The sequence below is a fragment of the Hirundo rustica genome, chromosome 17 (assembly GCF_015227805.2).
Source record: "Hirundo rustica isolate bHirRus1 chromosome 17, bHirRus1.pri.v3, whole genome shotgun sequence".
Lineage (NCBI taxonomy): Eukaryota > Metazoa > Chordata > Aves > Passeriformes > Hirundinidae > Hirundo > Hirundo rustica.
In genome coordinates this window covers 3,635,301-3,645,023 of record NC_053466.1, presented here as the reverse complement: position 1 = coordinate 3,645,023, position 9,723 = coordinate 3,635,301, and the positions used below count along the sequence as shown (strand labels likewise).

The following is a 9,723-nucleotide window of genomic DNA, read 5'->3' as shown; positions in this document are numbered from 1 at the left end:
CTCCGCCGCTCCGCCTCATGCCCGGCCGGGCGGACCGCGGGTGCCGGACCCCGCGGCGCGGGGAGGGCGCGGGGCCCGCGCGGAGCCGCCGCTCAACCGGGAGGAGCCGCCCGGGACCCGGACATCGCCGGCACCCCGCGCCGGGCAGCCCCGCCGGCCGCCGCGTCCCGCCGCAGCCCCGCTACCGCCGCCGCGGGCCCCACGGGAGGACGGAGCGGGATCGCCGAGCCCGCTCCGCGCCCGCCGCGGGATTTTGGGAGCCGCCGCCACGGCGCTGGCGCGGTTTGCAGGCGGCTGGCGGCAGCTCTAAAAGCGCGACGGGAACGGCAAAGCCCCCGCCGGGCTTTCGAGGAGGCGGCGTCTTGTAATGACGCTAGAATCGCCGAGCCTCGGGGGCGGAGCGAAGCTCTCTGGCCCCGCCCCCTGTCGGGCAAGAGGGTGGGGCGGAGCAAAGCGAGGTCTCGCGAGATCGCGATGGGGAAAACCTAACGAGGGGACTTGCCGCCCGTCGAGTCCCGGTGGTCTCGCGGGATCTCAGGGCACCCGCTGGTCTGAGGAGCCGGGTGGCTCGAAGTCTCGCGAGATCTCGAGAGGCCGCGCGCCTGAGGGAGGTTGGCCGCCCTTGGGGCCGTGAGGGGAAGCGGAGAGAAGGAGCCTCAGAAGCCGCTCTGTGCTCTCCGGCCGGGCACGGACCGTCCTCCCCAATAATCACACCATGGCCGTGCCTCCCGGGGCAGCCCCACCGCCCTCACTCACACCTCCAGCCGTGCTGGGGCCAGGTACCAGGTGTACTTTCCCCTCTGTAACATTAAGGCAACACAAGGACAGTGAGGAGGGCAGAAAGTCAGAGAAAATCCTTTAAAATAATGGATGTGGGCATTCGTGTGCATTTGGGCTCACTGGCACAAACCTCTTAGAAAAGTAAGGTTGATTGCACTGAGACAAGAAATGTTTATTTGGAGTGGCTACAACGAGCAGGACGGAACAAAAAAAAAACAAAACACTTTTCCCTCAAAGATTTCACGCTGCTCCCTGGCCCAGGTACACATCGAACTCAGTTCACTTTGCTCACAGAAGAGAAACAGTTTATAGGACAAGGGGTATAGACCTAATTAAGCCAACACGATAACTGTTATTTTCTATTATATAAATCCTCCTAGACTAAACAACATTTAAATGATTTCTTGGGGAAAAAATAAGCTTACATCAGATAGAGATGTAAAGATCACACCCCTCTCCTATAGGTGATTGCACCCACATAATACATACCCAAAATGTAACCAGAGTAACCACCCATCTTGTTAGTGCTCAGCCAACTGTATTTGGTATTTTAAAAAGATAAAGCCGAGTAGGTTTGTTTTTTTTTCTCTTTTTTAACAAAATCTCCTTTAAACACCTAAAAAATACCTCTTAATGCAGAGTTACATATTTTTGCATACTAAACTTTGTGTGTTGAGCTTTCCTTTGTGTGTCACGGAGCTGCGTAATTATTTTCAAGCTCGTGGAGAAGGTTGCTGTCCTTTAGGAGTTTTTCTGTGGGATTTTGATTGTCACCTAGGGAAAAAAGGGGAAAAAAAAAAAAAGTTACAAGTCTGGGGCTTTTATTTTTCTGGAGTTTTCAGGGGTATTCACTGGAAGGGTGAGAGGCAGGAGAAAACGCAGTGTATCCCAGTCAGGGACAGGTTTGGAGACTGGGAAAGCTCAAGGAGAAGGGGAAGCTCAAAGTTTGGGTCACAGTTTTGCCCCAGTTGGGTTTCAGGGCTCAGCCCAGCCCACCCCAATGGCACAAAGACGTTCTGGAGCTCCACCAGAGGCTTGGGAAAGCATTGGATCTGGGGGTACTCACATTTTTCACCTCCACATAAGCCTCCAGGCCGTACTCTCCCAGCTCCCGCCCGTTCCCAGAGGCTTTGTAGCCACCGAAGGGAGCCTGGGCACCAAACACATCGTAGCAGTTTATCCTGGAACGGAAAGCGAGGATGAAACACACCTGGAGCTCAGGGAAGAGCCCCCTGGCAGCACACCTGAGCTCTTCTGGGCAGAATTTCTGGGCAGGATTCATGTGTTTGTCTCAACAGGATGAATCAACACTGGAATTTCTCAGGCAGGACACAGAACATCATGGAATCCATGCACATCTCTCGGGCCAGGTGTCCAGTTGGCCACCCTCAGCTGCGACTTCCAAAGATCCAGAGGCAGCCATAGCTTCTCTGTGCCAGGGCCTCCCCACCCTCACAGGTAGGAATTCCTTCCCAATATCCCATCCATCCCTGCCCTCTGGCTGTGGAAGCCATTCCCTGTGTCCTGTCCCTCCATCCCTTGTCCCCAGTCCCTCTCCAGCTCTCCTGGAGCCCCTTTAGTCACTGGAAGAGGCTCTGAGGTCTCCTTGGAGCCTTCCCTTCTCCAGGTGAACACTCCCAGATAACCACTCTCATAGGAGAGATGCTCCAGCCTAAATAAATGAATATATATAAAAAACACACCTAAATTCTACCAAGTCCCCGTTACACCCGAAGCTCTGACAATACACTGAGCAAAGTACAGGCAAGGATTAAACCCAAAGGAGAGATCAGCTGTTAAAGAACAATCCCAGTGAGCCAAGGCAGTGCCCAGGGAAGCTCCCAGCAGCTGTGGCAGGCAGGGCAGGCTCACCAGACTGTCCCAGCCCGCAGGCTCTGCGACACAAAGTTGGCTTTGTCCAGGTCCTTGGTGAACACCGCGGCTGCCAGGCCGTACTTGGAGTCGTTGGCTCTCTCAATCACCTCCTCGATGGTTTTGAATTTCAGGATCTGCATGACCGGCCCAAAGATCTGCAAAATCCAAGCAGGGCATGAGAGAGTCCGTGTGAGCGGATCAGAGGGAAGTGAGGCCGTGGGTGATGTGGGGCTGTTTGCGTGAGCTGAAAGTCCCACGGGACACGAAATTCAGTGCCACTTCCCCTGTTTACAAAAGGGCCCAGGTTGTCACCAGAAGGGAAGATAATGTGACACTGAGAAACCTCGAGATTCACAGGCCATCAGCAGCCAGTGCTGGTAAACCTGGGGGTTTTGCATCCAGAGGGGGAAAGGGGCTGGCCAGGAGGTGCTGCAGTTCTCACCTCCTCCCTGGCAATGGTCATGTTGTCCTGCACGTCCCCAAAGACCGTGGGCTGGATGAAGTAGCCCCTGTCTGCAGCGGGGTTGCCACCACACAGCAGCTTGGCTCCCTCCCGCTGCCCGGTGCTGACGTAGCCCAGGATCTTCTTGAACTGCTCCTCATCCACCTAAGAGCCAGGAGGGGACACACGTCAGATTCCGCTCCCACCTGCTGTACTCTATTCCTTGTTTCAACGGGCTGCCAAGCAACCTCTAAAGGGAAATAATTGTTTTTAAACGCCAGCATCAAGCTTTGGAATGATCAGAATGGTTCATTAACTTCTCCCTCCCGAACCAGTGATAATGGGCACAGTTTCAGTTAGGTTAATCAACAGACCCAAGGATACTCCCATTCACAATCACTCAAGATTGGCACCATTTCATGAGATAACAGCTCAGGGCATTTCCTGCTCTTACCTGAGGCCCCTGCTCAGTTTTGAAGTCAAAGGGGTTTCCAACCACCCTGGCCTTGGCCTTCTCCACGCTCCTCTCCACAAACTCGTTGTAAATGTCCTCCTGCACATAGGTCCTGGACCCGGCGCAGCAGCACTGCCCTTGGTTGAAGAACAGGGCAAAGTGGGCTTGATCCACAGCCCAGTCCACTAGGAAGAGGGAGAGAAAACAAATAAGCAAATAAAACCAGAGCCTGGGGCTTCTTTGGGACAGTTATCGCAGAGACTGCTGGGGATACAAAGTCCTTTCAGCTGACAGCATTTGCCATGGGTTGGTAGGGCAGGGGTTACAGATTTAATTCTTTATTAAAGCACCCCAGACTAGAGATTGATATCTAACCTGTGGCAGTTTACAGTTCTCATTGGAAATTATCAGGTATTAAGGAGGAATTTTCTTCCTTCCTTAGCTGCCATATAAAAGCATGTGTTGGCTCATCGAGGCCAAAAATGAGTTCATATGCAAGGGATGAGGGAAGCAGGACTTCACAGGAGAAGAAAAGAGTGGTGTGCTCCAAGAGAAGTGAAACAACTGGAGCAAGGACTGGAGGAGGATACTGAAACAATTATTTTTTGTTGATAACTGAACTACCCAGCACTGGGAAGAGAACTGGGAGTGGAGAAGTGCTAAAACACAAATGCGGCAGCTCCAGCAGGAGGCACAGAGTGGTGATGCTGGGGCTAGAGCCTCACACAGGAGAACTTCCTTTTCCTTTTACCCTCCAGCTCTGCTTGGAAGAAGCCAAGGTAAAAGGCACAGATCAAACATTGCCCAGCAGCTACTCACTGTCTGCATCAGACATGATGATATTTGGGCTCTTCCCTCCAAGCTCCAGGGTCACCCTCTTGAGGTTACTCTCTGCTGCAGCCTTTTGGATCAGGTGTCCGACCTGCAGGGAGAGCAGAGCAGGTGCTGGAATTAACTCCCACATCAGCAACAGGGCTCTCTCTGGGTTTACATCTCAGTCAGCATTTCGTGTTAATCCCCTCATTGTCAGGGCTTTAAGTCTGCCCACAGTTTCACCTCCAGTAAGAAGCAGCTCAAGGGAAACAATAGGAAATATTCTAAAGAATCCAGTCAGAGCAAAAGAGTCTTATGTAATGCAGATATACATCTCCCACCCTGGGATCAGCTTTAAATGAGGGGTAGAAGGCAAAGCACCTCCAGCATTCTATCCAGCTATGAGATATTCCCCAGTCCCAAGGGCTGAAGGCTCCTTACCTCCGTGGAGCCGGTGAAGGCCACTTTGTCAATGTCCATGTGGGAGGAGATGGCAGCTCCTGCCGTGGGCCCATAGCCAGGGATGATGTTCACCACGCCCGGGGGGAATCCAGCCTGGCAAGTCCCAGCAGGACACAGTACGTTATTCCTTCTGCAAAGCAAGGCTTCCGCTCCCCTCCTCTGCCTGTGACACTCAGGAGACCTCCTACCAGCAACAGCCTTTACTCCTTTGAATTCTCCTTAGATTTCCCAGGGCTTTATTTTAATGCTGTGTGCAATAACCAGGACAATTCCTCTTCCCACCCCACATCCCAAGCACAATTTGAAGGTTTATATACACATACAAATACAGATATATGTTCCCTTTCTGGTCACCCTGAAGCTCCTTATCCAATCAAACCTCAAAGAGTCCCTCCCTGAACAAGACTCCCATCGTCTGCACGTGCATTTACATGAAAAAGGGGATTTTTTTTTTTTTTTTTTTTGGCTGAGAGACCCAGGACAACGCGGCCTTCCCTGCTCCTGTCTCCAGCAGTGATGGAATCTTGGCCTTGCCCTCACCTCTTTGATCAGACTGGCCACGTAGAGAGCACTCAGGGGGGTTTGCTCTGCCACTTTCATCACAACCACATTCCCAGTGGCCAGCGCAGGCCCCAGTTTCCATGCTTGCATCAACAGCGGGAAGTTCCACTGAAAAACAAGGAAGGATTTGCGGTGTGAACTTGAATGTTTCTGATTAGTCAGGAATTACTCAGTGAGCTCCACTCAAATCACCACTTGGGGAAGAGTCTTGGATTTTCTTCTCATCACACAAAATTTTGGGGGTTAATTCTAGGTAGCAGTTTAAACTTAATTGTGGTTCTGAGTCAGGTAATTCTATAAATGGGCTTAAAGCTTCCTTTTTTTAATTTTTATTTTTTCAATCAGCAGATATAAAGTAAACCTTACTCAGAGCCTGTGAAATTAACAGCCAGTTCTGCACTGCCAGAGTGAAGTAAGAGCCCTCCCAGCTGGTTCAAGCCCAGCTCCTGTGGGAGGAAGCAGTGGCTGGCAACAGAGGGGAACTTACACTGTAACATGGAATTCTTGCAAGGTTGCAGGAACTGCAGTTACATTTTACTCACCGGGATGATTTGTCCACAGACTCCCACCGGCTCGTGTCTTGTGTAACAGAAGAAATCTCCATCTAACGGGATGGTTTTGCCATGGAACTTATCGGACCAGCCTGCAAAGTATCTGGAAACAATAACAAATTGGTCACTGGAATGAAAATAACAAGTCTGCTGCCAACAGAAAATGAGAGGCTTCCTCTTCTTCAGTCACTTCAGACACAACTCAGAGCAGGTATTTCCCAAACAGGTGATTTAAAGAACGGACAGTAAATAAATATTTGTGTCTCCCATGGCAATTTCTATGCTGTAACAGATCACCACCATTTGTGTGACTTTGAGAAATCAGAGGAATTACAGCGAAAAGTAAACCCCAAGTGTCTGATATGAAACCATCAGCCAGGTGCAGATCCCACAGCACCTGAATTTGGAGATAGCTGAACCTGCAGAGATTCAGTTTCAGCTGTGGCCGTGGCCTCCAAACCCACCTGAGACATTTGACCACCATGTCCAAATCCACCAGGTAGGAGATGGCGTAGGGTTTGCCGTTATCCAGGGTTTCCAGGGCCTGCAAAAGACACCGAGCTTTCCTGAAGAGCCGGGGGGAGTCGCACGTACAGCCTCGAGCCAATTCTCAGTTTGCAGCCTGCCTCTGTCCTGCACGTCAGCATTTTGCTCTCAGCTTCCCAGAAGTATTTCCCCACCCTTTGTGAGTCTGTCCCAAGCCTGAGCTGGGGATGAAGCCCCCAGCCCACCCAATGGACACGACCCCCCCGTGTTCCCAGTCCCGCACTCACGGCCAGGTAGGCGCGGTCCCTCTCGATCAGGTCAGCCAGACGGTTCAGCAGCTTCCCCCGGTGAGATGCATCCATCCTCCTCCAGGGAGAGCCCAGCTGGAACGCTGCCTTGGCTGCCTGGACCGCCTTGTCCACATCTGCCTGCGGGGGAGCCCAGGAAAAGGCTGAGAAAGGAGCAACCAGCCCCTGCTCCCTCTCTGCAAACAACAAAAGCTCTCGCTGCTCTCCAGGAGAAAAGAGCCTGCAGACAGACAGCACAAGAGCCTGCTCCTGCCAGGCTTTTGGGGGAAGAACCTGCAGCCTTGGCAGCTGCCCCGCTGCAAGGCACTCCTCAATGCCAGGGCAGGGGAGCACATGGGTACAGCCCTGGGCCACCTTCCCCGTGAGCACCAACACTGTGAGGACACAGCTTTCCCACCCAGGCTGCATCCCTGAGCAGGAGGGAGCAGGAATGGCAGTGGAGCAGATGGGTGCAACAGCTCTGCGGCCACAACCTCCGCCTGTGCTCACCCTCTGTTATTTCAGCTACACAGAGTGCAAATTTCATCAGGTCATTTCTGCAATGTCACCTGCTGGGTGGATATTTGCATCCTAGAACGAGGCATGGAAAAAGCCCTGGAAGTCTCCTTGTGGCACTTTTTCAGAATCCAGTCTAAAGGAGTTTTTTTCCTTGATCCATGCTTTTGTCCTGCCAGGGCATTTGCTGGTTCCTACTTGGTTCTCTGTCCTGGCTTGCTGCAATGGTCTCGCCAGGACAAGCCAGGCTGCCACAGAGAAGCAAACAACAAAGGGTTTCCCTCACTCACTCCTCCCTTGGGGAACACACACAAGTTTCCAGACTGTAGGAAAACCCCAAAATTGCTGAGAAACACCAACTCAGCTCTCCCACAGACTCCCAGGAGGGCATTGCGTAAGGCAAGTGATGATTACATGACTTTATTCCCCAGCATTTCTTTTTTTTTTGAAAGCAGTAGTCAAGGAAGGACCCAAGCAGCTCTTGACGTGGTATTTGCAAAGATCAGACACTGCTGCAAACACGGAGCTGTCCAGGTGAGACATGGGGTGGTGTCTTCCTCTGCGACCCCTCTGGACCTGCTCCCACGGAGAAGAAACCCACCTCATCCCAACACTTACCTTATCTCCCTCAGCCACCTGGCAGATGACTTCTCCCGTGGCTGGGTTGATGGTTGGGAAGGTTTTCTTGCTGACTGCATCGTGCCATTCGTTATTTATGAAAATCTGCAAGGAAAAAGCCAAGCAGGGCTGAGCCTCCAAGCCAGATCCCAGGGAAATCAAGGAGAGCTTTGGTTCTTTGATGGCGTCTGAGGAGCCTGGTTAATTAAAAGGGCTTAAGTTGACTTGTGTGGGCTCCAAACCTGCAGCAATATGAAGGAGTTACTTATAGCGCCTAAAAGCACACAACACAGCCTGGAGTGAATAAAAGAATTCACAGCTCAGCAAACAGCACGTGAATTGGAAAAGGTTCCCACCTTGGTAGGTCCCTGCAAAAGCTGGGAGCCAGGCTGGAGCTGTGCAGGGACACTGGGAATCCTGGGAGATTGAAGAGTCTAAATGCTTTAGGCATGGACAATACAGTGAGTTGATTTTGTCCAGAGCACCAGAGCTTTTACAGCATTTCTTACGGTCTTATGAGTCTTTTCCCATCTAAATGATTCTATTATTTCCCAGATTAACCGATTCTAGGCTCACCATACACCAGAACCAGCTGCTAACGGCAGCTTTTTACCAACTCCTTCTTTCTAAGGGTGATTTTTTTTCAGGTCTGTGGCAAGAGAATGGGAGTGCAAAGATCGTGGTGCTCGCCGAGACCGTGCAGAACGCTCAGACAACCACCAAGAGCCTGGACACGGCCACCGGCGAAGGAGTGGCCGGGTGCCTTGGAACGCTGCCTTCCACCAGCACCCCGCGCAGGTGATCCCACGCGATTTTCCTGGAACAAGGGTCTGGTCTCTGCAGATAACCAGCCAAGCACCTTCCCCTCTCCTCCCGTGCCCTTTCCCAGAGTTTTTCCTTAGGTCGCTCGCACCTATGCGGGGTTGCTGAACCCGCGGAGGGGAAGGGGACAGAGCCCGGTGGCGATGGGACACACGCCCCGCGCCCCGCACTTGCGGCTGCACCCAGGGCCGCTCTTTCCCGAGGCTTTGGGCCCAATTCCCCGGCTGCCCCGGGCTCAGCCCCGCACCGGGCTCCATCGGCGGACACGGGAGCCCCGCAGCCCCCGGCCCGGCCCGGCTGCCCCGGGCTCCCAGCGCGGCCCTACCTTGTTATAGGCGATGTCGGGGCGAGGGTTGGGCGCCGGGATGGGGGAGGCGGCGGCGGCCGAGAACGGAGCCCGGAGCAGGGCCGGGCAGAGCCGGGAGCCGCGCACCACCGCACGCAGCATGCTGAGCTGAGCTGAGCTGAGCTGAGCTGAGCTGAGCTGAGCTGAGCTGAGCCGGGCCGGGCCGGGCCGGGCCGGGCTCCGCAGCTCGGGCCAGCCCCGCTCCGCCCGCCCCGCTCCGCCCCGGCACCGCCCACCTCGGCTCGGTTTGGCTCGGCTCGGTGCTGCTCTCGGCAGCGCGGCACGAGTAGAACCAGCTCGGCGTCCTTGGTTCCTATGGAATAGGCTCCATCCAGCTCGGTTCGAGCAGCACAGTTTGGCTCAGTTCGGCTCGGCTCGGTTTAGCACGGTCCCGTTTGGATCAGCTTGGCGTGCCTCAGCTGGGCTCCGCACAGCTCAGCACCGTTCGGGTCGGTTCGGCTCAGATCAGTTCAAATCAGTCTTGGTTTGGTGCCTCATCCGTGTCCAGCACTGTCCCGGTCCCTGTCCCTGTCCCTGTCCCTGTCCCTGTCCCGTCTCTGCTGTCTCCCGGTCCATGCCCAGGGAACTTTGTGCCTAATTGCAGGCAAAACAACTAGGAAAAAAGGGAGAAAAAAACCCTCAGCAACATCTTCGCTGAGTTCGTTGATTTTGAGGGAAGGTGATAAGGGGGAATTTGGGGACCTGGACTC

At 53.6% G+C, this 9,723-nt stretch overlaps 1 protein-coding gene across 1 annotated transcript; it reads right to left on the bottom strand.

Moving 5' to 3' along the window:
- Window positions 1–927: 927 nt before the first annotated feature.
- On the bottom strand, window positions 928–9,175 carry ALDH2 (aldehyde dehydrogenase 2 family member). Its single transcript, XM_040080786.2, has 13 exons — window positions 8,993–9,175; window positions 7,846–7,950; window positions 6,712–6,852; window positions 6,403–6,482; window positions 5,930–6,041; window positions 5,367–5,495; window positions 4,806–4,919; window positions 4,371–4,473; window positions 3,552–3,736; window positions 3,098–3,262; window positions 2,653–2,810; window positions 1,847–1,961; window positions 928–1,554 (listed from the first exon to the last, which is right to left on the bottom strand). The coding sequence occupies exons 1-13, from the start codon at window positions 9,113–9,115 to the stop codon at window positions 1,522–1,524; spliced, it is 1,563 nt and encodes a 520-aa protein (XP_039936720.1). The 5' UTR covers window positions 9,116–9,175; the 3' UTR covers window positions 928–1,521.
- Window positions 9,176–9,723: the final 548 nt, after the last annotated feature.

Excerpts from the sequence above, each read along its gene's own strand:
- ALDH2 (XM_040080786.2), bottom strand. The coding sequence starts at position 9,115 with ATGCTGCGTGCGGTGGTGCGCGGCTCCCGGCTCTGCCCGGCCCTGCTC. Across the intron at positions 6,483-6,711 it reads GGGACCGCGCCTACCTGGCC|GCCCTGGAAACCCTGGATAA; the intron begins GTGAGTGCGGGA and ends TGTCTTTTGCAG. Across the intron at positions 5,496-5,929 it reads TCTGTGGACAAATCATCCCG|TGGAACTTCCCGCTGTTGAT; the intron begins GTGAGTAAAATG and ends CTTGTTTTTCAG.